This window comes from Bos indicus x Bos taurus, chromosome X (assembly GCF_003369695.1).
Source record: "Bos indicus x Bos taurus breed Angus x Brahman F1 hybrid chromosome X, Bos_hybrid_MaternalHap_v2.0, whole genome shotgun sequence".
Taxonomy (NCBI): domain Eukaryota; kingdom Metazoa; phylum Chordata; class Mammalia; order Artiodactyla; family Bovidae; genus Bos; species Bos indicus x Bos taurus.
The window spans coordinates 14370102-14396536 of record NC_040105.1 but is presented as its reverse complement, the minus strand read 5'-3'; the positions used below and the strand labels follow the sequence as shown (position 1 = coordinate 14396536).

Below are 26435 nucleotides of genomic sequence, written 5' to 3'. Positions count from 1 at the left end.
TCCAAATACTGATTAGCGTCACGGTAAAGAGTCCGCTTACAAAGCGGGAGACCCAGATTCGATCTTGGGGAAGCCTCTTCTGAAGATGGGAATGGCTACCAACTGCAGTATTGTTGCCTGGAGAATTCCACCGACAGAGGTGCCTGGAGGGCTACAGTCCATGGGGTCGCAAATAGTTTGAGCACGACTGAGTAGGTTCGGCACTGTATTTCATTCGACATTATAGGGAACCTTCTCTCTCAAATGCAGCGCCCATATATCATTATCTTAAGCCATCAAGAAAAGCCTTATTCAAAAGAAATCAGACCCAGAGTGTTGAGGAGGAGAAAACATGGAGTCAGGGGCCTGGGAACAACGGACTGGAAGCTGGCTTCACGGGAGCCGGTATGGGGGGAGGCGTGAATCTCGGGGGCGGGGCCTCAGCGTTCATTTGCATAACGAACACGCACCGCACCCAGTATGTTCAATTTATTATTTGAATTTATCGTAGGTTTCCTTTAAACATAGTATTTCGAAGAATGAGCCTTCGTCCATTAACGTGAAAAGATCTGCTACAACCTCTTCACTGAGACTGTTTTTTTTTCTTTCTCATCCTCAGTGTATTAGGAGTGCGCTTCCTCCCAACCGTCCGTGCCGAGACCCAGTCTGGTATCCACACTCACTTTCTTGGTCCTGCTTGTTCTTAGTCTCCGGTACCACCGTGCAGACTAAGTCAAGTAGAACCAAGAAAGGGAATATTATCTCACCCAACCAATTTTTGGAGGTCTTGTAAGACCAAACAAGACCAATATTTTGGTGTCAAAAAGTAGAACTTGGAAAATAACAGGTTTCGGCCTACTATTTCAGACTTTGAAGCTTTCTTTGTTTACCATTTCAGTTTGGTCATGGAAGTCAGTCGTATACGACTTATTTGTGGCCCCATGTACTATGCAGTCCATGGAATTTTCCATGCTAGTATAGTGGAGTGGTTAGCCTTCCGCTTTTCTGTGATCTTCCCAACCCAGGGATCGAACCCGGGTCTCCTGCAATGCAGGCCAATTGTTTACCAGGTGAGCCATGTCTTTTTTTTAAGTCAACTTTCATAGTTGCATTATTCATATAGGTTCGTTTTCTTTGCTCATAAACTTAAGGAAGTAGGTCGTAAACTTATATAGGTAGTTGTGTTCATTCACTTCTCCCTCCTCCCACCCCAGGATGTAATATTTGTAAAAATCCATAGAAGGCCTCAGCTGGTAAAACAGCAACCTTCCATGCAGGAGACCTGGATTCGAGTCCTGGGTCGTAAAGATCCCCTGAAGAGAATAGCTACCCATTCCAGTGTTCTGGCTTGGAGAATTCCATGCACTCTATAGTTCATGGGAGTCATTTTAGATTCCCTATGAGAATTGCTGATCAAAGTGTATATTTAACTTTTCATTTATGTAATGCAAATTTTTGCTTTTTCTCCCAAGACAGTGTACCAGTGCACACTCAACGGCACTATATCAGCATTTCGTGGTTTCATATGCCCAGCAACTCTTGGTGTTTTCAGAATTTTTGACCATCTGATACGTGTGCAATCCATCACTTAAAGTATTTGCATATAATTTCACTGTATGGAGGAGCCATCACTTGTTCAAATCAAAATTCTGGTGTAGGGCGTGGAGATAGTTTACAATTTTTCTGTTTTATAACCAAAGCAGTGGTTGTCCAATTACTTCCTCATGACAAATTCCTAGAGTGAAAATGCCAGACCAAATGTTCCACACATTGAAATTTTTGATACATATTACCCACCTGTCACCTGGAAAGATTTTACAATTTTACATTATCTACAGTATTTGCATACTTCTACTCCCAAATGCATTCCAAAAGCAGCTTTTAAAAAAAATGTAAGTTTTGTATATACTTAATATTATCTTTTTCTGTTGTTGCTGTTTTTAAATTTATTTTTTAATTGAAGGATGATTCCTTTCAGAATTTAATTTTAAAGGCCAAATGACACAGGGCTCTCAGAAGAGCAAAACCCAGAAATGCTTTTTCCCATCCCAGATTCCACTTCCCAGAAGCAACCATTTTACATCCTTAGCAGTTTCATCTGTTTGCTTCTATAATTCATAATATGCTTATACTGCTGTTTCTTCGTTTTGTTTAAAATGTAGCAGACAGGCTAGATGCCCACTCTGATATCAATTTTTCCTCAACCTTCAGAGATAGCTTAGAATTCCTGAGCTTTCCAGGGTATTGAAGCATTAAAATGTCCTTGTCCCCACTTGGCTGCTGTTACTTGCTCTCCTGTTTAGTCAATAAGAACATATCTTTTCTTTTTATTCTTTTACTGTCATTTAGTGGGGTTTTGTGGACAGAGTGGAGATAAATGGATGTATTTAATCTGCCATATTCAACCTGAAATCCGAAGACACTGTAGATTTTATTATCATTATTATTTGGCCACGCTATAGGGTTTGGGAGAAGGCAATGGCACCCCACTCCAGTACTCCTGCCTGGAAAATCCCATGGATGGAGGAGCCTGGTGGGCTGCAGTCCATGGGGTCGCTGAGGGTCGGACAGGACTGAGCGACTTCACTTTCACTTTTCACTTTCATTCACTGGAGAAGGAAATGGCAACCCACTCGTGTTCTTGCCTGGAGAATCCCAGGGACGGGGGAGCCTGGTGGGCTGCCGTCTATGGGGTCACACAGAGTTGGACATGACTGAAGTGACTTAGCATAGCATAGCATAGCATAGGGTTTGGGAGACCTTAGTTCCCCGTTCAGGGATTGATCCTCTGCCCCGCAGTGGAGTTCCAACCACTGGACCGTCAGGGAATTCCCGTTACTTTTAGAAAATTTTTAAAAACTTTGAAAACAATCAGAGTAGTATCTATGTTAGAAAGGCCTCTCTGAAAATCGGTTAACTCTTGGGACACAGATGGACGTCAAGAAACATGGAATCAGCTGAGCGCCCCCTACTGGAATATCTTGCCCAAAGAAGTCTGACTTTCCCTGGGGCCTCTGTTCAGGGCCCAGTGCTTCACAATCATGGCGGTCCACCAAAGGAGTCGGACAGTTTCTAAAAATCCTATGCCCAGGACTCCACCCTGGGCCAATTACATTTTTCTCTCTGTGTGTGGGGATTGAGCATCAGCATTTTTAAAGCTCTTGAGTGGTTCTAGAGTGCAGAGTCACTGTTCTCTGCTAAGCAACTCACTGGTTTAGCCGGTTTATAACAGCATGGTAATATTTGGACTGGAATCCGTCCCGTGTCCTTGTTATGCAGTTACTTTTGTGTGTTGTCTAGATTCTGGATAGTGTCTATTTTCATGCTCTAATTTCATAAGCATGTCTTCTGTTAATCTGAGTAATGAAGCACACAGCGGCCTTAACATAGTATATTTGTGCCACACTCATTTGGCAGAGGCATAGGATTTAGTTCAGTCCTCACATCACATTTATACTCTGCAGGAAGTCGCCATGACAGAGTGAAAACTGTCCAGTGATGTGGCCATTTTGTTGCATGTGGATTTTTGCATTGCTGGAGTGCAGTAATGGCGGAGAATATTATAGTCTTAATGACTATTATTGTGATTATAACGTGGATACTTGAGTCGTAGTCACCAAAACCCTCCATTATTATGAATTGATCCAATGTCTATATGGGGTTGCAAAGAGTGGGACACGACTGAGCACACCCAGACACACTATATTAGCCTCCCGTCCACCCCAGGCCCTCCGCAAAGCGTTATTGAGAACAGGCTTAATTCTTAGAGGGGCTGGTTAGTCTTGCTGCGTTTTAGCTTTAGCCTGCAAAAAGTATAGTCATTACTCATCATGGTTATCAGAAAAGAACAAGATGGGTCAATATATATCATCAAGACTGGATGAGGGGAAAATCCTACAACAAGATTTAGAGTACAGGACCGTGTGGAGGGAATTCTCTGGTGGTTAGGGTTCCATGCTTTCATTTCCAAGAGAGCGTGTTCAATCTCTGCTGGGGGACTAAGATCCTACAAACTGAGTGAAGCGACCCCCAACCCCCCACGAAGATGGTGACTGGGTTGCAGTGATCTTTTATAATGAAGGACAGGTTACTGAATTTGAGAAGTCTACAGTGAAAGTAAAATGTGTTCTTAAAACTCAAGACCATCTCAGGGCAGTTGCAATTCTAACAACAGGAGCTGACAGGGTCCTCTACTCCAGAAGAGAATTTTTAGTTTTCAGGGAAAACGGTAATATTTAAACCTTAAAGAAATCAGGATGGACTGAATAAATGCTATAAAATATTATAGTTTAACAACTGAAATCATAAATGACTTTATGCAAACAAATCCCTCAGTGTGAGGATCACATAACCAAAGTGATTTGTGAGAAATGCATAACTGCATGAAATTAAAACTTCATGAATATTCATGTCATCTGCCATGACTTACTAGTTTTCCAAGCATCTTTGGGGGCACTGTAACATGCATTTTGTAATTTTATTTTCTTCTTATCAACATAGTTGGATACTTTCATAAACTAATCATTCATTAAAATAGTCTGTCTTCTCCCAATGCAACTAATTGATTATATTAACTATATCAAAATTTCTACATTTTTTTAACTCAAAAATAATTTGTTAAAATTAATGCACCTAATTTCAGGGTTGAAAGATGTGTATCTTTACTTTAAAATGGTGGGAAAGTCTACCAGAAAGAGCAACCTACCAAATAATTCACACTATAGAAGCACATGCAGAGTCCTAAGGCAATGGCACCCCACTCCAGTACTTTTGCCTGGAAAATCCCATGGACGGAGGAGCCTGGTAGGCTGCAGTCCATGGGGTCACTAAGAGTTGGACATGACTGAGCGACTTCATTTTCACTTTTCACTTTCGTGCATTGGAGAAGGAAATGGCAACCCACTCCAGTGTTCTTGCCTGGAGAATCCCAGGGACAGGGGAGCCTGGTGGGCTGCCGTCTATGGGTCGCACAGAGGCGGACACGACTGAAGTGACTTAGCATAGCATAGCAAAGCAGTCAAGAAGGCAAATAAATAGTTGCAAGTTGTATGTAATCTTGTTTTCTTTCAGTAAACTTTAAAAATTTTCTGTGAATCGTATTCATAATATTATTATATTAATGCTCAAAATTGTAAAAAAATATGGAACGCTTCTCCGAATTTGTGTGTCATCCTTGCGCAGGGGCCATGCTAATCTCTGTATCATTCGAGTATTAGTATATGTGCTATTGAAGCGTCTAGCACTGTAACATTCTTTTGATTGTGCAAAATCATCTTGGTTATAACGGGGCATCTGAAAGCACCATGAGGACAAATACCTGCTTTGTCTCCTAAAAGATAAGCTTTTTTAATTTTCAGATATGACACATTGAGACTTGTCACTTTGTGTAAGTTAGCACTTCTGCGTATAGGAGATTCTGCCACTGTGACGAGTGCATGGTAGCAGCACACAACCTCCTGAGATTGGCAAGGTCAGCTGAGGACTTGACTTATTTGCCATCAACTGCTGTAATCGCAAAATACATGGATATTGTTAATTCTTGTGTGATATTGACTCCATGCACCTAAAATAGGCTTTAAAGACAGTATGGTTTGATGCTCTATTTACCTTTTAAATGATTTTTGTTATTTAGGTTTATTTGCATAAACACATCATCCAGCCTTCAGGGTGGGCACATCAGCCCTTAGATGCCACCCAAGAACCTCAGAGAAAGCTCATGAACATGAATTGTGATTCTCAGAAAGCCCTACCTCTGTGCTTGTTAGAGCGCACACTCTGGAATGTGCTGTGAGAAATATCTGATTCAGCAGGACTATTCATTGTCCCCCTGGGAAGTTGGATCCTCTTAATTTGGGCCTGTGGCAATGGGAGTGGGCAACGGTGACAACTGGAGGCACTTGCAACTAGAAAGTCAGTGTCAGCTGAGGATGCTACAGGAAGAGTAAAAAGCACCAGAAAGTTCTATAGCCCTGAGCGCATCAGTGCATTGGTGCAGCGCCGTCAACTCCTGCGTGCTCGCTCAGTCATGTCCTACTCTGCCACCCCACGGACTATAGCCCACCAGGCTCCTCTGTCCATGGAATTTCCCAGGCAAGAACACTGGAGTGGGTTGCCAGTTCCTTCTCTCAGCTCATGAGGTCCATTCTATCCTCGGGGGTCTTGGTACCATGCAAGACGCTGAGCCAGCAGGTCTGGGGTTGGGGGCGGCCTGAGACCCTGCATATCTAACCCCTTAATTCTGTTTCCTTTTATGAAGCTCCTTTTTGTGAAGCTCATGTATTTTGATGCACAGTATAAGTTGTCGGCTGACCCCCAAGCACATAATAAATACTGAAAATTTCCCCATCAAACAGGTTGAAATTATTTTGCCCTTTAAAAGAATAATATTTCAGGGAATTCCGTGATGACCTAGTGGTTACGATTCTGGGCTTTCACTGCTGTGGCCCCAAGTTCAATCACTGGTCAGGGAAGTGAGATCCTGAAAGCCCCACAGTGCAGCCAAAAAAAGAAAAGAAAAAAAAAAAAAAAAGAATAACACTTCAGTTACCTGTGTAATTTACAAAAGCAGAACATTTCACCCACGGATGGATCCATAAAACTGTAACCTAACTGTATTTTTATGCTGTGTATAGGAGCTCCAGTGGTGCAATCAGTTAGTGTACTTATACGCTGTATATAAAATCTTATTTTATCCATTTATTTTAACAGGTTAACGTACAATTAAGCATTAAGACTGTCATGTAAAACTAATAGCAACAACTGTAACATTTCTATTTTCATTTTAGGTTTTTAATTTTTTAAGATATTTATTTTTTATGACTGCACTGGATCTTTGTTGCTGCACAGGTTTTTTAAAATTTGTTTTAATTGGAGGATAATTACTCTACAATATTGTGGTGGTTTCTGCCATATATCAACATGAATGGGCCATAGGTATACATGTGTCCCCCTAATCCTGAACACTCCCTCCCCCCCATCCCCCTAGGTTGTCCCAGAGCACCTGCTTTGGATGCCCTTCTTCATACATCAAACTCCCACTGGCTATCTATTTTACATATGGCAATGTATCTGTCTCAATGCTGTTCTTTCAAATCATTCCACCCTCTTCTTCTCCCACTGAGTCCAAAAGTCTGTTCTTTACTTCTGTGTCTCGTTTGCTGCCCAGTACATAGGATCCAGGTGGCACTAGTGGTAAAGAATCTGCCTGCCAAGGCAGGAGACATAGGAGATACAGGTATGATCCCTGGGTCAGGCAGGTCCCCTGGAGGAGGGAACGGCAATGCACTCCAGTATTCTTGCCTGGAGAATCCCATGGACAGAGGAGCCTGGTAAGCTACAGTCCCTAGGGTCACACAGAGACGGATACGACTGAAGCTACTTAGCGTGCATGCTCCTTTGCTGCCCTGCACATCGGATCGTAGGTACCATCTTTCTAGAGTCCATCAGTTCAGTTCAGTTCAGTCGCTCAGTCATGTCTGACTCTTTGCAACCCCATGAACTGCAGCACGCCAGGCCTCCCTGTCCATCACCAATTCCTGGAGTTCATTCAAACTCACGTCCATTGAGTCGGTGATGCCATCCAGCCATCTCATCCTCTGTAGTCCCCTTCTCCTCCTGCCCCCAATTCTTCCCAGCATAAGGGTCTTTTCCAATGAGTCAACTCTTTGCATGAGATGGCCAAAGTATTGGAGTTTCAGCTTTAGCATCAGTCCTTCCAATGAACACCCAGGACTGATCTCCTTTAGGATGGACTGGTTGGATCTCCTTGCTGTCAAAGGGACTCTCAAAAGTCTTCTCCAACACCACAGTTCAAAAGCATCAATTCTTCAGCACTCAGCTTTCTTCACAGTCCAACTCTCACATCCATTGTTGACTACTGGAAAAACCATAGCCTTGACTAGACGGACCTTTATTGGTAAAGTAATGTCTCTGCTTTTTAATATGCTATCTAGGTTGGTCATAACTTTCCTTCCAAGGAGTAAGCGTCTTTTAATTTCATGGCTGCACTCACCATCTGCAGTGATTTTGGAGCCCCCAAAAATAAAGTCTGACACTGTTTCCACTGTTTCTCCATCTATTTCCCATGAAGTGATGGGAGCAGAAGCACAAGCTGGAATCAAGATTGCCGGGAGAAATAGGAGAGTGAAAAAGCTGGCTTAAAGCTCAACACTCAGAAAACTAAGATCATGGCATCTGGTCCTGGGTTGTATGGTAGTTTTATTCCTAGTTTTCTAAGGAATCTCCATACTGTTCTCCATAGTGGTTGTATCAGTTTGCATTCCCTCCAACAGTGCAAGAGGGTTCCCCCTTCTTCACACCCTATCCAGCATACATTGTTAGTAGACTTTTTGATGATGGCCATTCTGACTGGTGTGAGATGATACCTCATGGTGGCTTTGAGTTGCATTTCTCTAATAATGAGCAATGTTGAGCATCTCTTCATGTGTTTATTAGCCATCTGTAGGTCTTCCCTTGGAGAAATGTCTGTTTAGGTCTTCTGCCCACTGTTTGATTGAGTTGTTCATTTTTCTGGTATTGAGCTGCATGAACTGCTTGTATATTTTGGAGATTGTCAGTTGTTTTGTTTGCTACTGTTTCCTCCCATTCTGAGGGCTGTTCTCTCACTTGCTTAGTTTCCTTCGTTGTGCAAAAAGCTTTCAAGTTCAGCCAGTTCCCATCTGTTCACCTTGTTTTTACTTCCGTTACTCTGGGAGGTGGATCATAGAAGACCTTGCTGTGATTTATGTTGGAGAGCGCCCTGCGCAGGCTTTCTTGAAGTGCAGCTCTCTGGTTGCAGACTCCTCATTGTGGTGCTCCTCTTGTTGCACAGCATGGGCTCTAGGGCATGGGCTCAGTAGTTGTGGCTCAGGGACTTAGTTGGTCCGCAGCATGTGGGGTCTTCTCGGATCAGGGATCAAACCTGTCTCCTGCATTGGCAGGTGGATTCTTTACCACTGAGCCACCGTGGAAGCCCCAGGTTTTAAAATTTCTCTGAAAACCTTTCCTTTTTTATGTTTATTCAACATTCGTCAATACGAATTTTAGTGCATATACTACAAGCCAACTACTGTTATAATCTGAGCTGCTTATATCTAGGATTTTTAACTACTTAGAAACATTTAACATTTGTTTCCCTACAGCAAACTCTAAATTCTTAAAAATTTTCCTTTCAACAGGATTGCCTCAAAAGTTGACGGACTGCACCTCTGAGTAATCAGCAATTGCAGACCCACAAGTGGAAGTCTCTTGATGATGGTGTCAGTGGTCTCATCGAATACAACCCAAGTGATTCTAGCTGAGGAAGTCTGGCTTCTTTGTGGGAGCATATCTCAAACTACAAACCTAAACAGCTAATTCCTGTTGACTATATCTGCCAGAGGACTATAGACTAATTTTTATGGGATCAAGAATATAAATAAGTACATGTTTCTTATAAGAACTGTGTTAATTCTTCTCCCCTTTATGAAATAAAGGCTTTTTGAAAAACCTGAAAGGTTCAGGAAGCAAACACTGTGGAGTGTTCTGGTATTCAGCCATCTGTCCTTTTCAAGTAACCACATTCTGTGAATAGTCCTGCCGGTAGAGTGGAATCCAGGCAGGATTGGTCAATAAAGTTCCAAAAGTTGTACTCGGAGAACACAATTTTATAAAAACTGACCCTTTAATTAAGACAAAAAAGCAAAAACATGTATTATATGTGGAGACGATTTAAACAACATGAGACGATAAGGTGAAGGGGCTTCTGACAGTCATTGATACTTTAAGGATGAAAGACCCTGTTTTCTACAAAAACCATGATGTGAAATTTAGGAAACCATTATTAAATGTGGCATAGATTTTTTTTTTAAAAAGGCCCCAAAGAAAAACAAATATTTTTACACAGTATTTCTCAGTGTCAAACTGTGTGATGCTTACTCATTATAATCAATATAATTATTTTATCTTTTGGCTTCCAGATGGAATTTTAGAAAATATCTGCAAGAAAATAGTTCAGAAAGTGCTTCCTCTCAAGTTCTTTGGTACAATTTGGTCATTTTGATAGTTATTAATCCATTAAGTACTTTAATATATATGTATCAACAAAAATGCAAGAAGTACAAATGTTTAGAAAACCACAATTGAAGAATATATTATATTTTTGACCTCACAGAAAACTTCAGTCTAAGATTTTGTGTTTCTGAAACATGTCTGTACTGACTACCAGAAAGATGTCTGTACTGACTATAAGAACATCTTTAACTAGATTTATATTAAAGGAACATTACCTAAAACATCCCTTTTTGATTATTAGAATAAATGTCCTGTGTCCTGTTTTTTTAAGTAGAAGAGGCAAGTTTCAGCTTGAAAAACAAAGAATTTTGAATTTAATAAAGTTATATTCCTTTGCGCCTTCTGATTCAGCGAGTCTCAACATCTAGAATTTAATGTCAGTTATAGCATGTTACAGTTTATTCTTTTATTTCAGGAGACAGACAGTTAATTTTCCTCCTTCAGCATTTCCTCTATTTCCTTATCCCAGTTTTCATCTCGTTTCTCTGATTCTGCCACCACTTCATATTCCTGAAGTTCCTGTTGTAGTTCTTTCTCCCAATCTACAGAATCCTCTAAAAGAAACAAATGAGAAAAAAAAGATTCTGAATTTATCACGGTGGTCTGAACAATGCAGTCCAGTATACTTACCTATGTTAAATACTAACCACAGAAATATTTACTGTCTCAGGCTTTGTTCAGCACTGTGTATGCTAAGAAACTGAACAGGTTTTAACTGTCACTGAAGAGAAATATGATAAGAAAGATACATTTATTAAATGCAGAAGCAAAGGTATCAGATGTCAGTAAATTTTGCATGTTATTTTCCTTTACCTAGGCCTCTGATTTTCTATTTAAGTAGATAATTGATAATTAAAGTGGCAGCAAAAACAGCTAATGTTTCTAGAGCACTAACTCACCCAGGCGAGGGCTAAGTGCTCTCTGCATATCACTCTTTAACCCTTAGAACAAGCCGTGGACTAGAGACACAGTTATACACATTTGACAGATGGGGAAGTGGAGGTTTAGAGGCTAAGTGACTTGTCCAAGACCACAGAGCGTGACAGTGACAGACATACAGGTGGAACCTGAGCTGCAGGTGGTTCACCTCCGGGAGGCCAGCTTTATCACCAGTGCTTTCTGCACAACGGTGGGAATAGCTGTCTTCCCCGACGGTAAGTCTCTGAAAGCTTCATGAATGGTGAAGCCTTTGTCTGTCATCCAACAAGAAGCCACCAACCTGTCCTGATGTGCCAAAGAAAGCAGCCCCATCATTTGCACTTTTTTCCTATATCACCTTAAATTAATTTGGTTTTTAAAAGGCAGCCTGCTTCTTCCCAGAAGTGATGTGCTCATGGCACACAGCAACTGGAAAGAGTCTTAAACCTACAGTATAAACTCCAGCAGGATGCAGCTTTGAAAGCAGAAGGCCAGAAGGCAGCATCTCCACAGGAAGGGCTGGCTTTGGTGCCCACTCCTGGCCACATATCCTCGGGGCTGAGATGCCTCAGAAGAGTCACTTAACCTCTGTGGTCTCAGTTTCTCCTTTTTACGCTTCTGTGCTTAGGGCAGAGGAATGGGAAGTCTGGTCATGTGTACCAGAACCCACCTTCTAGTGTGGAACACAGAGCAGTTTTGATGCAAAAGTTACAGCCTAGTTTTGTATATCTGCTCCAAAATAACAAAGTTTTCTAAGGTCAACTTCGGCACGGGGATGAGAACAGTGTTGTTGTTGGCTTTGTACCTTCCAGTGCGACTGTCCCCTCCTCCTTTTTGTCCAGCACCAGCTGCTCCATTTCCTTCCTCAGATCCTCCTGATCTAAGTTACAGGAATCGAAGGCATCACTGACAAACTCAGAAACACATGGGCTGGTAGAAATCTCCTCTTCGTCCTGAAAGGCAATACATGAGCCCTGAAAACAGTTTTTGAAGTGACATAGAGATTAGAGCTCGAGTTTATAGTCATCTAATGACTTACTGCAGCCTCACTTTCATTCCCCTCCTCCGCTAGTCGGATGGTCACTGTGCTCCAACTCCTAACCTGCACACTGGCTTGCTGACCACAGGAATGACCACCTGAGTCTCTCCACTCACTCACAGTTTGGATCACTCCAGTCATTCTGTCTAGTCCCCAAGGATCGCCTCAGGTCTCAGCTGTAGGTCTTTAACCCTTCAAGTACCGGATCCCTCTTCTTCAGAACAGATAAGACCCGTATGCATAAGCAGTTTTGAAATGGTATCTGAGCTAGTTGACAGAGTTACTTCATTTCTAGACATTAACTACTGGGTAAAATGTAAGACTGTATTACCTCTTGAGTTTTAAGCTGAGATTTGATTACGACAGGTGGTGTTTTGGGCCGTACTGCCTCTAAGAAGTGAGAAGAAGAGAGTCAAGAATTGTTTGATTTAATTCTGAATACATATGATAACAACTAAATTATTCATGAGTATGGTGATACTAAGTAATTTTCAGAAATGAGTTTTTAATGTTATGCTTTCTGTTTTTCTGTAATTATCATAGGAACTACCCAGATGAAACCATCTCAACCTCTTTCTTTTGGGGATATGTTTAGTATATATCATCATATTCTAATACCCCTTATGTAAGGTTTCCAGTAGGAAACAAATTTTGATTATTAGCAAAATGCATTGAAGAATAATTCTGCTCTTTCTTTTAAGATAATGAGAATTAAGTTTTCCTTTGTCACAAATGCTAGAAAGCACAAAGTATCAATAAAATCTAATGCTCAGTCACAGCAGCTCTCCTGTTAAGCCCATTTTGATACACATGCAGTTTTGGGCAAAATGGCATTTTCCAATAAAATTAATAAAGAAGAAATACTAAGTATGAGAGACAACTGGGATTCATATTAACATCTACATGCAAAGCAACAAATGTTCTTGTGAGAGCAACTTCGTTACATTTCCTGACCCTAAATGCAGTTGTCAGGTGCCTTCCTAGTGGTCCATACAACCGGTGCCTTAGGAAGCACTGTTTTATATAATCATTTAAAATTCCATGTATGGATAAGTTTCCAGTTGTAACAGGTACCTATACAAAGCAGGTGTTCATTAAACATTAAAAATAGGACACAAGATACATATCTTAATAATTATTACAGGTATTAAATCAGGGGTCCCCAACCTCTGGCCCATGGACTGGCACCTTCTATCAGAGCAGCAGCAGCATCAGATTAGAAATAAAGTGCACAAGAAATGTAATGCGCTTGAAACATCCTGAAACCATCCCATCCCCTCTCCGGTCCTGGAGAAAAATTGTCTTCCACAAAACTGGTCCCTGGTGCCAAAAAGGTTGGGGACCACTTTTGAAATCATTGCTGATATTATAAACCACTTTCCCCAACAACCAGGGTAAAACTGTCACAGTAAGGAAGAGTCACATGTGTCACTGACTGGGGTCTGGTTCCAGGCTGGCTGGCTGAGTTCAGCTCTACAGACCAAGAACTGGGGACATGAGCAGGCTGAATGGAAGACAGAACCAAAGGAAAGTAGGGAACTGAGTCAGCGGAGAACAGAAAGCATGAGAAGGGCAAGGAGAGAGATGGGAAGATGACTGGTGATGGAGGGAGAAATAAAAAGGAAGAAATAAAAAACCTGAAGAATGAGAAAAAGCAAAGTAAATGAAAACGGAAGGAAGACAAGTTGGCAGGGTCAGGGAGAGGGCAACAAGAGAAGAATGAATATCTTCTCTGGAAGGAAAAGTATTTTCCCTAAGATAACGATGATATTTCTGGCATGTGCACAATGACAGGACCATGAGAATCTGAGTATTTTTAAAGGAATGTTTGTGACATTTGCCCTGCAGAGCGAAGCCTTCTTGAATATACCTGTCAGCGGCAACTCATTCTGTCTGCCGTGGTTCTTCTCCTCCTTCCCAGCAGCCTGCTGCTGGGCTGCCAGGGCTGTGAGCTGGGCCGACTGCTTAATTAGGGAGACACGGTAGAAGTAGTTCCTCCAAAACACGTCTTCCTTCACACTTTCAAAGACAAACAACAACACACTTGAGAATGCATGCATACATGTGTGCAGGGCTTATCTGTTGCAGTGGACATTGGAATAGGTGGTTTTTACAGACATGAGGCTCAAAGGAAATTCTCACTTCCTTTCGAATTGAAAGCGGAGTAGTAGGATAAACTATCTTCTCCACAGTAGCAAAGTTTATAATGCACCAATGAATACTCAGTGTTTCTTGGTATTTTAAAGATATTGACACTGCCCTCAGCAGAGGGAAGTGGGGGACTGCTGTCAAAGCACCATGAGCAGCCTGGGAGACTGGAAGTAGAGCAGGTCCCCACCAATTATCTGCTGTTTACCAAAGGATTAAATGCTTTCAAGCAGTGAGAATAAAGGATTGTGGGTGTTGTTCCTTATGAGAGGACATGTTTGGCAGCTTGCATATAACTAGCAATCAGCGACAGTAATGAAGCAGCAGATGACTGATAAAAAGACTGAAGTAACCTGAGAACTCTCAGTGAAGTCTCAAACCTGGCTGCACACTCGCCACCTGGGGTGAGGTGTCGGCACCCAAGAAGAGCAAGGTGAGTACCCACGTGGTGGTGGCCTGGAATAGTGAGTGACAGCCTGAACAGGGACAGGAGGGCATCTAAGCTGGGGAGGTGGTGGTGATAAAGGAAGATTGGTCACTCACAAGGGGATTGACTGCTTAAATAAAAATACTAAGGATAGTGGAAACTGGGTTTCTTACCATCAGAAAAGGGAGTTACAATCATGAAAAGGGAAAATTCTAGAATGATCCTTGCTGTGAAGTATCACTGTGACCATATGGTTTTTATTCAGTAGAGATGCAAACAAGTGCGTCTGTGTATATATGAGCACACTAGCTCTTCCACTGAGTGGGCCAAGGAGTAGTGACATCCCAATAATAAAGAGCATGCCTAATGCACACCACTTTCCTAAAAGGAACCAGAACCCCTGGGACAAATGGCCAATTCCAGGGTTATAGCAGGGGAAGTACAAGGTGAGCCTGGAGGACTATCTCATGCTAGAAAGGAAGGACTCAATGAATGAACAGGATGAGTTAAAAAGACATAGAAGCCAGCTTGAATGGGCTTCCACTGGCAAATAGGTGATGGTTTGAGCATCAAAACAAATAATGATAGCAATGGATTATAACCATTGCATAAAACAGGACCTTGAGTCCATACAGATATACATAAATATATGAATACATGGAAAATTTGAGGAAACATGACATATTTACAGAGTTTCAAAGTGCCTCCCGAGAAAATAGTTATTAATTTCAAAGAGGGAAGGAGTAACTTTATAGTCAGGAAGGCTGGCAGACACCACCTTCATCAAGTGGCAGAGACCAAGAGTCACAGTCCCTGCACTCAGGGACAGCTGGCGCAGCTGAGAACAGGGGCTCCTGGCTGTACTGAAGCCGTGGGGCTCAGGCTCAACCCGCTGTTCCGTCTATAGCCAGCCCAGGCTGAGGAGTCTGCTCATGGCTACTGAGCTGCCCCGCCTCAATGGCCCAGGGGAGCACACAGCCCCAAAGAATGGGTAAGAGAAGCCTCCAGCATGAACACAGAACCCAAAGTCAAGACGCAGAGAAGGCAGAGTGAGAAGGGTATCTTAAGAAAGCCAGACTTCATGTCCTCAGAGAATAGGAAGATAACCCCATCACACAAGAAGAGAGAGGCATAAAACAGGAACACTCAGTGAACACCAAAGACCACTGATGTTAAAAGTGGGGCAGATTCAAAAGAAGGTAGAAAAGGTGAGAAGAACTCACGGTGGCAGAGGAGAAGGGAGGGGGCCTCTGTTGATCGCCACGCCACAGAAGACATGATACCTGTGCTGGAGCTTAAGGGACAAGCAGGAATTTGCGGAGGGGAGAAGCCTTGGATGGGAAGAGAAAGGCCACTGCCACAGAGAGGAGCCTGAGTGGACAAAAGGCAGCGCCATGTTCTCATGCACCTTGGGGATCTTGGTTTTATTCAGGAGGGTGCAGGTGCACATGTGTCTTTCATAGGAAAATTCTTTCTACCATCTAACTGGGGATAAAAGAGCACATCTCATCTGTACTCCAAAATTCCCCAAAAGTCCACCCTGAGTTTTGATTCTATGGCACCCTGTGTGTGGGGAGTGGGGGTGGGTGGGTACCGCTGAAGGGCCGTAGAGCCCGTTTTCATGAAGAATGTCTGAGAACATCCTGGCCCCCAGCCCATGCCTCTTTCCCATCCGGCTCGAGAACCCAATGCTTACAGTTTAGGAACAAGGTCAAATCTCATCCTGCTCAGGAGCTCATCCTCTTGGAGCATGACCAGTGCGACGGGATACATCTGATCAAAGTCAAAGTTAAACTGCACCCCGGCTGGAGGGTCACGAAGGAAGTTCCTCTTGTCCTTGGATAAAAAGAGGAAAAACATGGGGGAAACCATAGACTGCAATGAATAGGTAACAACGTATCAATGATATGACACATTAAATTCCCTAAATGCTTCAGCCACCAAGTGCAACGAGCTGTCATTAACTTGTCTGCCTTAGAGAGAATGGAGGATGATCAATCCTTTCATATATTCTTTAATAGTTTTAACTGGAGAGAGCGTCATGGGAGGTCAGGAAATTCAACCATGAACTTTATGAAATTACATAATTTGAAACCATAGAAAAAGACTTCTGTTTTGGTATGTGAAAACTAATGTAAAAGAACCCAAAGTTGGAGTCAGCTAACCATGGTGGTCTTATCAGAGAAGTAAAACCCATGACCCAAGTCATTTCTCAAGCGTGCACAAACCACACTTTGGTCTCATACCTTCTGATGGAACGTGCGAGCCCACGCTCTGCCTGAAATCTCTGTTACGCTCTGAAGGTCAGTCCCTGCACTGAGGGCATGAGAATGCAATGGTGGCTGAGACAGTCACAGTGCAGCTTCTCCACAGAGAGTGCCAGGCAGGGAAAGGCTTGTTGTTGGTTCACTTGGGGAACCTTGGCTGAGCACGTGCTAGGGCCAGGGCCCCCACCCAACACTTCAAGTCTCCCCCTTCTGGGGAGAAGCATGCAGATGTGTGATGTCAATGTCAAGTTTGACTGTAAGGTGGTCATCAAAATACATGGTGTCCATAGTGAGCTTGGAATTGGATCCTCAGGCCTTTAGGGATTTACTAATGGGAAGAAAAAAAGAAATCCTAAATGCCCTGGGGGAGTGGAAGGGAGGGAAAGCCCAGCTCTATATTTGTTTTCTAGACCAAGGTTCCCTTTATGACTTTGGCTAAAAAAAAAAAGTAGGTTAAAAATAAAGCTTGAAAATCACCCATATAGTGAAAGCCTTATGCTGGGTGCTGAGGACAAAGCTCAAAGCCAGCCTCTGCTGAGAGTTCATAGCCCAGGAGAGACAAAGATAAGGAGTGAGGGTCCCATTTGAGAGTATTGGTCTCCATACCTGCACAGTGGTGATAAAAGCCCCTACCTACCTCACAGACAAACCAGGAGGCTCAAAAGAGATAATGTGTGAGAAAGTACTTCCTGAAACTGTCAGGTGCTACATGATTCTTAGGTGGTAACACACTAATATTTTGGGGCAGCATATGGAGTTTTATTTCTTTCAATTTCAGTTTCAGAGAGATATATACAGTAGTTAAAGAGCAAATTTAGAATATGATCATTTCATTTGGAAGAATTAGAATGCTATCTAGAAACTTCTTAATAGCACATCTCAAAAGATTGTCTTAAAAAAAAAGATTGTCTTAATAACAAAAAAAAATCCTTTTAAGGCTGCAAGAATTATTTTGTGAAATAGACTAGAAAAGCAAATTTAAAAACATTGAAAAAATAGTGAAAGTTGAGGTGTACATTCCTAACATCTCAAAATATTTAAAAAATTGTATAGAAGAAAAACATTCTGCTAAGGGTGACGTCATGATAGGAAGAAAGTATTTCAGTACAGGGTATCACAAGATACTTACAGCTGACAGGGCCAAGATTTGTTGTTGAATTGTTTCTTCATCATTACTATCAACCCATGGTGGCACTGCTACTTCTAAAAGGTTTTTAATGGCAAAGAAGCAAAAACAGGTTACAAGGGTTACGTTGTGACACCAGAAACTAACACAACATTGTAAAGCAACTACACTACAATTAAAAAAGGGGGGTGAGGGGGTTACACTGCCATCTGTGGCTTGAAGGAATGAGAAAGTTTCCACATAACCATTTTAGCAATTTACTAGTAAGTTCCAAATACGAACACTCATTGTAATCCTCAGAGTTAACGTATGAATCTTATGCACGTATGCATTTGGTAAAAAATGGACTTGCATCATACAATGGAAAAGTTGAAGAATGCCTTGACTAGGTGACCAAAATCAACATCACCCAGAAGACAGAGATGGCCACTGTAGGCCTCCAGATGTGATCTCTTGAGAAGGATTCATCATGTAGGCAGTCTTCTGGCCAAGCATGCATAATCTGAATCTGATCATGAGGAAATATCAGACCAAGCCCAGATGAGGAATGGTCTATTTTAAAAGAAGGAGCACAACAAAAAGTGCAGTACTGTATCCAAGACGATGCTGTACTGAGAGGGGAAAGTGTATAAAGGATGTTACTGGGTCAAGTGACAAAATTAGACTGTGAATATTATGTCAATGTTAAATTGCCTAAAGCTGGTAACTGTACCACTGGTGATTATATAAAAGAATATTCCTAATTCTTAGGAAATGCATACTGAATGGAACGGAAAAATAAAAGTGAACCTGCCTCCAAACCTTTCACTCCCAATCCATCCACAGTTCCCATCTCAGAGGCACCAACTAGTCCTGAGCCAGGGTCAACTTTACTGCTTCCCACGAACTACCAGGTTACACTGCCCTGTACAGTAGTTGACTTGTCCCAAAGAGCCGCTTCCCAGTTTTGGGTATCTGAGGACAACAATGCCTGATGGGAACTCAGCACAGGACTAACTAGTTCTTTCTGAATTTGTGGTACTGCTCAAACCAACTGAAGTATTTCACACTACTTTTGCCAGATTGTGTCTGAAAACCACCAAACAGTAAAAGCAGGCATTTTGAGATCTTGCAACTGCAAACATTTAAACGAATATTTGTCAGTAAAGAAATGTGTTGATTAAGTTCTCCAACACCCTGTGATTTTTCACAGCCCTCTGTCACTTCCCTGGAAAGCCCTTCCTTTTTTTCAGGAAGGGAGCCAACATTTGCTAAGTGCCCGCTAGGTATACATCAGAGACTCTGCTGGACATGTGAGAAAGTAAAAAGAAAAGCCCACTCCCCCTCCTTCAGAGCCAGCTCCCAAGAAGGGCTACCTCACCCACATCCTAGCCACGGGCAGGGATTTCCTTCAAGTCCTGAAGGCTTGTCCCCACTAGTCCTTGTGCTGCCTGAGAGATAGGGGCCTAACTTGGACATTTTTGTAATCTCATAGCCTTAGTGGGATGTCAAGCACATAAGCAGTGTTCAGTAAAATCTGGTAGGCAAGTAAGTCACGTATAAACCTATACCATACCTGACTTTTTTGTATTCTGCTCCTCAACAAATTTTTTCTGTTCCTTATGAAAATCTCCTATAAATGTCTGTTAAAAAATACACAGAATTAAATTACTTTTAAAAAGCTTATTATTAGATAAGATTTACACTCGAGATTTGTGAAGTTCATTTGAGACATCTTATTCATTTTCCTCAAATAACAAGACACAAAAGTGGTATGTCTTCCCTTCCCCAATAAGAGGGAATCTTCAACATTTCTGAACTCTTAAGTGTTCAACTGCCTTTTTGACAGATGATCTTTTCAAATGCAAAAATAAAAGGATTTAAAGACAGAATTTTTATGTTATTTTATAAAACAATAAAAGACAGGTCAAATCTCATTCTAACAAATAGTACACACCATGAAAATATCTAAATAACAAGCTGTCTTAAGTTTAATTGATGACCTCCTTAGTTCAAACAGTTACCAACAGAAATGAAATTCCCTAGGCCTGTACCCTTCCATTGCAAAAAATGAACAAATTCACTCCCTAGAGTCTTAAAAGGGTTGTTCCTATTGGCCCAGGACTTTTAAAATGATTCAACTGAATGAACTCAAATGATTCAAAGGCATAAATGTATTCTGAAATGGTTATAGTTGAAAATTAAACTCACAATATGAAAAGCTCAGTATTACCCAAAAGCATCAATGTATTTTAGAATATATTAAAAAAAAAAGTTATTTAAATCAGGTAACTTATAGTTACTTATTATACAAAAAGGAGAGGGGAGAGGGGAAAAAACAAGAATCTCAACATTTTTATCAGAATATGATACCCTATTTGGGTTAATAAAGTTCATAAAAAGGGATGATTACATTAGCTGCTAATGAATTTCATAAACTTATATTTCCAAAAGATATTTAAATGTACCTTATCAATGATGTCATCTATCTTTCCTTCTTCTACTGATTTCTTTATTGTTTGTGCTGTTTCAGCAACTGATTCAGTTATTTTTTTTGTAGCAGCGGTTGCAAAGTTAAACAGATAGTCTGTAAAGAATAAAAAAGAGTCTATGCTCCATTCAAGTATGATGGTTATTATATTTGTAAATTTCTCCCTTAAATAGTGCTTGTAAGACTAAAACCACAAGACACGTTTCTTGTTAATTGGGACTTAAAACTTAAGGAGTGAGAAGCACCAATAGTACTCCATTTTCTCAGTGGACAGGCCATCCACACTGGGCCTTTAATTCATTGCTTTCAAAGACTATTAGCATGCTCCTCAGTTCACCCCAGTAGCTGTTTCAAAATTATCTCGCCCTTCTCCAGCCTCTAGTTCTAATTTATCTCAGCAAGTAATCTCCTCTCCCACTTTACAATAAGATCAAGGCTCCTTCTTACTTTCTTTCCTTTCTAGACCCTAAGTATCCCATCTTAATTTTCTCCTTTCCTCTTGTTCAAAAGAAGAAGAAAAAAAGCCCCTCCTCTCCCTAGATTAACTCATCCCATGATAAATCTGGGGGAGTTTTTAATAAATACAAATCTTGGCAAGCCCTAATGTAAATACTCTTCACTAATAATAATGAGCAAATATGTGGAATGAAATTCAAATTGGAACACACAAACTTCACAAGACAAAATGAAAACACAAAATTAACTTCTCTAAAGACCTGAAAACACATTTGTTATCAGGGCTCTTTTTGCACTACGATGTAAAGGCATACTTGTAGATAAATAACATTTTGAAGTTCACATTCTACAGAATTTGGGCTGCAGGAAGCGACCTCAGGAAGGTCGTGGTAGGGGATGCTCCCAGGCAACTGGCTTTCCAATTTCATCTCACAGAAAATGCTCCCAAATCTAGGGCGGTCTTCCTCTGTGACACGCACCTGCTGAGAGGGCAGGTGGGCTGACTCACAACGCTGGCAGGGAGAAGACCCTGAGAAGAACACCCCAGGGAGCCCAGCACACCTGATTAAATCCTCACTCTGTCCTTGGTACCATGGAAAATCAAGTGACATCTCGCCCACTTACCACCTCCTTTACCACTAAACAGTCTGCCATTTCTCATTGTGTCTGGGGGTGTTCATCTGTTCCCAGTATTAACATCCATTGTGACTATACCTCAGGACACTCCTTGTCCCTGGTCTCTTTCTCTCTCACCATTCTCCCCCTTCATACGACCACAAGAAATTCTTCAGGATCTCCAAGGAAGCACCACATATGTCATTTCTTGGTTTGAAACACTTTTATCGGCCACCCTCCCTTTACCCAGCTAACTCTACACATCCTGTGAACCTCCACTTACACATCACTTCTCAGCAAATGGACCTCGGCTCCTTGGCCAGCACAGGTGTCCCCAAGAGGTGTTCCCTCACTACCTGTGTTGCCAGATCAACAACATCTATGACACCATATCCGTTACGTGGTGGATGTGTCCTCTCAGCTAGACTGAGACCCATCCTAAGCCCCACTGGGGCAGGGACTGAGGCTGTCTGACTCAGTGTATCCCCAGAAAGTGACCAGTAAGTACTTCCTGAGTGCATGAATGGGGAGTGACTAAATGCTGAGCTTTGGGGAGATCCCTGATTTCCTTTTGGTTATTTACCCAGGGCTTATTTACCCAGAGTAGTATGATAAAATGAGAATACAGCCACATTACTTCGTAAAAATATTATCTGCAGATAGACAAATCCAAACTTCTAAAAGAGCAGGGTTCCCTCTAAGATTTTATCAGGAATACCTTTTGAATTATTGATATATTTGTCATTTTGGGTCTTTTTTTTTATCTTTGTTCCCTGACCAGGGATGAAACCCATACCCCCTGTATTAGAAATGCAGAGTCTTAACCACTGGACTGCCAGGGAAGTCCCGAGAATGCACAGTTCTTGCCCTCAAAGGATGTCCATTGATAAATAAACCAACAAAGAAAGATTGAAAGATAACAAGAGGAGCGAGATTATTCATTAAACAGAGGCTCTCCAAAAGGGAGGGATGTCTCCCAAGAGTTAATTACTGAGAGGCCTGGATTCCTAAGTCAGAAGGAGGGGGCAGTGGGAGACAGGACAAGAGATTCTCAGGAGAGATGCTCATAAAGACGAGAAGTATGGAATTGTGCAGAGACTGGCTGACACCAAGTTAAAGACAGAAAAATTGAGACGCCGATAAGAGTTAACAGGAAGTAACAAGAGTACTCTGATGCTGGGAGGGATTGGGGGCAGGAGGAGAAGGGGACGACAGAGGATGAGATGGCTGGATGGCATCATGGACTGGATGGATGTGAGTCTGGGTGAACTCCGGGAGTTGTTGATGGACAGGGAGGCCTGGCGTGCTGCAATTCATGGGGTCGCAAAGAGTCGGACATGACTGAGTGGCTGAACTGAACTGAACTGAGAGTACAATGTCCACTTCAGGGACTTAGGCACAGGAGGGGGTCTGAACTAAAGCAGCTACCAAAGAAAAGACAGTCTAAGTAAAATGTCTGCAAGTGAATAGACACAGTAACTTTCTGGAAGGAGGGGGTAGATTGCTAATATCTTATTTTCATTTTCATCATGTCACAAGCATCCCAGGAAGAGTAGGTATAATTAGCCCAGTTTACAGATAGGAAAGCTGAGGCACAGAGGATAAATGATTTGTCCATGAAGATGGGGAAGACCCTGTTGCCTAGCCAATAGCCTATCCTCTTCCTCCTTGCCAAAGAAACTACAATTTCGGTGGGTGCTCATGAAACCTGGGGGTGATCTTGATCCTCTCTGTTAAAGCCTGTTTGTTCGACTTACTGTGATTTGCAAATGACATCACAATAAAGGCAGTAAGAAGTACAAGGAACTCAAACACAGGCTACCTGCCTCTAAATGGCAAGCTGGTGCTCCAAAGAAACTAATCTACTCAGTGGGAGTCAGGCACAGAGATGTTTGAAGTTTTCAAAACAAAGATGGGTTTTTTAAAAGAATATACCTCTTAGGATCACTATGTAAAATAAAAAATATTTGATTGTTTCTCATCTTTTTGAGGGGTTGTGTACAAACTAGGACCTTTACATCTTTTTAAAATCAAATGACTTCCCTGGTGGTCCAGTGGTTAAGACCCCTGCAGTGGTCTATCCTAGGTCAGGGAAGTAAGATCCCACAATGCCGCATCGCTTGGCCAAAAAATAAATGAATAAACTTTAGAGCCAAATGAGCTCTAATTTATTTGGAAACTTTGCATTCACAATGTGTGTGTGGGCAGGAAAGTCCTTCATCTAACCTTAGCCTCCTAAACCTAAAGAAAATCTGGTGAGGAAAGAAAGAGATGGCAGTTTTTAGTTTCAAAGTTTTCATATTGAAAACATACTTACTAAAAATATTCAGAAGTCTTTATTACTAAATATAAACATGAAGCTTCAATAAAGCCCTGAGTTTTAAGAAGTCACTTTTGATACTCTTCTGAAGATAAACGAAAATGGTTTTCTATGTTCTACTAAATCAAGGAAACAAACACACACAGCCTTTCCTAATGTGGTCCCACTTTTATTTATCCCAGCTACTAACACAGCCTCTCTGCTCTAGTCAAATTCATCTTGTCACATCTCTCAAATATTCCAAGCTCATTTCTTCCCCAATTTTCCACAGAGGAAATAGTTGTTTCCTCTTAAGTGATTTCATTGCACAGCACTTAGTTTTATTTTTCTTGTGCACTGTTTAGAGGCTTGGGGCTGATATTGTGTACAGCCATGATGTGAGATGATGCCTGTTCTCCCTGCCTCTCCACCCCACAGTAAACTTTTTGAACGTTAGAGCCTTTCCTATTCAAATATGTTTCTCTCCACTCTCAGGCTCCAGCCTGCCCTATACTCTTGCCTTTCAGTATCTTGAACTAAATCCTTTAAAACTGTTTGTTAAATTATACATCTCTCACTTGTCGTGTTGTCTGTTTTAGGGCCACCTTCTCAAAGACGTTTTGATTATTTAAGCCTGCCAAGGTCTTTTCAGGAGCAAAATTACTACAGCTTGTGTTTATTTTGCATGTTTATTACTTATATCCTCCTCCTGAACTAGACTGTAAGCTGGGAAAGAGCGTGGATTTTGAAATTATACAGTCCCAGATTCAAATTTCACTTCTACCATTTACATATCAGCCTAACTTTGGGCCACTAACTCTGAGCTCCTTCTCCCAGCTCACTGGGGTGTTTTAACAGATGAGACATCGTTCACAAAACATCTAGTGCTGAAACTTGGAACACAGACAATAGTTGGCAATTACTTTTCCACCTTAAGGAAAAATGTCCAGCTGCACCTAAAAGGCCTACTTGTCACAGGCCTTTAGTAACTCTTCCTCAGTTTAACTGGGACGACACATTCTCATTTAAGGGCAAAAAGCTCCTCAACGTCCCCTGTCCTCTCTAGCTGAGAGGCCGTGGAGGTGAAAGTTGGCGAGTTCAATAAAAAAGATTCCCCGTCAAACATAAAGATGTCGGGCCCCATTGCTTTATTGCACCTCTGCTCTCAGTGTTGACACACTCTGCAAAGAGTGACATGTCACTAGCCACTAGGGACTTCAGGCACAGGGTTTGACTACTAGATGAGGCTTCGGTCTTGCCCAGATCCTCACCAACCTCTCCGGTCCTGTGAGGATCGACCGATCGACAGAGACACCTTCCTCTCCCCACCCCGCACTCCCGATCATTGATGGTCCACACCCAGGGGCGGCAGGAGGGATGCGGGAGCTCTCCGAAACCCTGTGGTCCCAGGGGAGACTCACTGCCGAGGCCCTTGGCCTGATGAAGGAGCTCCTGGTTCCCGGCTAGCTGTGGCTCCCCCTCCACTGACTCCGCCACCGCCTCGGAGCGCTGATCGGGTGGAGCGTGTCCCCTGGGCTGTCCGTCTCCCTGGGACTGCCGGCCACCCGCCGCCGGCTGCTCCAAGCCAAACCAGCTGCTCAAACTCCGGAACATCCCGTCAGCGGGGCCGCCACCGCGGTCCGGGTCACGGGAGACCCTTGAGGGTGCCGCCTACTCTCAATTCCACAAGAAGTAACTCCCAGGAAGATAACAGGAAGGGCGACCCGGAGCCGCGGCTCCGTCCGTCGCCCCGCCTACACGGCAACTCCGCCACAGCCGCGCTGGCGTCACTTCCGGACAAAGGCCCCGCCCTCCCCTTGTTTCGTAACTCGATGACGCGCGTGGAAACCGGACAAAGGGTTTTCCCCACGTCGCCCAACCCCGCCCCTTTTCCTCCGCCCCCGGGATTTTGTAGGTTCCTGATGTAGGGTAGTCTCGGAGAAGGCAATGGCAACCCACTCCAGTACTCTTGCCTGGAAAATCCCATGGATGGAGGAGCCTGGTAGGTTGCAGTCCATGGGGTCGCTAAGAGTCGGACACGACTGAGCGACTTCACTTTCACTTTTCACTTTCATGCATTGGAGGAGGAAATGGCAACCCACTCCAGTGTTCTTGCCTGGAGAGTCCCAGGGACGGCGGGGCCTGGTGGGCTGCCGTCTATGGGGTCGCACAGAGTCGGACACGACTGAAGCGACTTAGCAGTAGCAGCAGCAGCAGATGTAGGGTAGTAAACAGCGTCTTTGTCACGCAGAGCAGCTTGGCTGGTGACTTAACCTCGCCTTTTCAGGTTCAGCTGGGCTGGCCCCCTGAAAATGGATATCTTTAAGCTCTTCCTGAGTGAGTGAGTGAAAGTTGTGTAGTCGTGTCCGACTCTTTGCGACCCCATGGACTGTATAGTCCATGGAATTCTCCAGGCCAGAATACTGGGATAGGTAACCTTTCCCTTCTCCCTGGGGATCAAACCCAGGTCTCCCGCATTGCAGGCGGATTCTTTACCAGCTGAGCCACAAGGGGAGCCCAAGAATACTGGGATGGATCTTCCCGACCCAGGAATAGAACTTGGATCTCATTCATTGCAGGCGGATTCTACCAACTGAAATATCAGGGAAGCCCTAAGCTCTTCCTGAGTCCACATCAAACC

At 42.7% G+C, this 26435-nt stretch overlaps 1 protein-coding gene and 1 non-coding gene across 2 annotated transcripts; both read right to left on the bottom strand.

Annotated features, from left to right (window-relative positions):
- Positions 1–5114: 5114 nt before the first annotated feature.
- Positions 5115–5222, bottom strand: LOC113888240. Its single transcript, XR_003509881.1, has one exon. It is a non-coding gene; the product is annotated as a U6 spliceosomal RNA (small nuclear RNA).
- Positions 5223–9621: 4399 nt separating this feature from the next.
- Positions 9622–25600, bottom strand: SYAP1 (synapse associated protein 1). The gene is made up of 9 exons (XM_027533936.1): positions 25216–25600; positions 20402–20520; positions 19510–19576; positions 17958–18031; positions 16258–16397; positions 13857–14005; positions 12318–12376; positions 11753–11900; positions 9622–10583 (listed from the first exon to the last, which is right to left on the bottom strand). Exons 1-9 carry the CDS (start codon positions 25406–25408, stop codon positions 10456–10458), a joined length of 1077 nt encoding a protein of 358 aa, XP_027389737.1. The 5' UTR covers positions 25409–25600; the 3' UTR covers positions 9622–10455.
- Between the last annotated feature and the right edge of the window lie 835 nt (positions 25601–26435).

Bases quoted from the DNA above. Each gene is read 5' to 3' on its own strand.
- SYAP1 (XM_027533936.1), bottom strand. From the start codon at position 25,408: ATGTTCCGGAGTTTGAGCAGCTGGTTTGGCTTGGAGCAGCCGGCGGCG. The intron at 12,377-13,856 runs GTATATTCAAGA...CTCACTTCTTAG, and splicing joins GAATGAGTTGCCGCTGACAG to AGGCAGTACGGCCCAAAACA. The intron at 10,584-11,752 runs GTACAAAGCCAA...TGTTTCTTTTAG, and splicing joins GGGGACAGTCGCACTGGAAG to AGGATTCTGTAGATTGGGAG.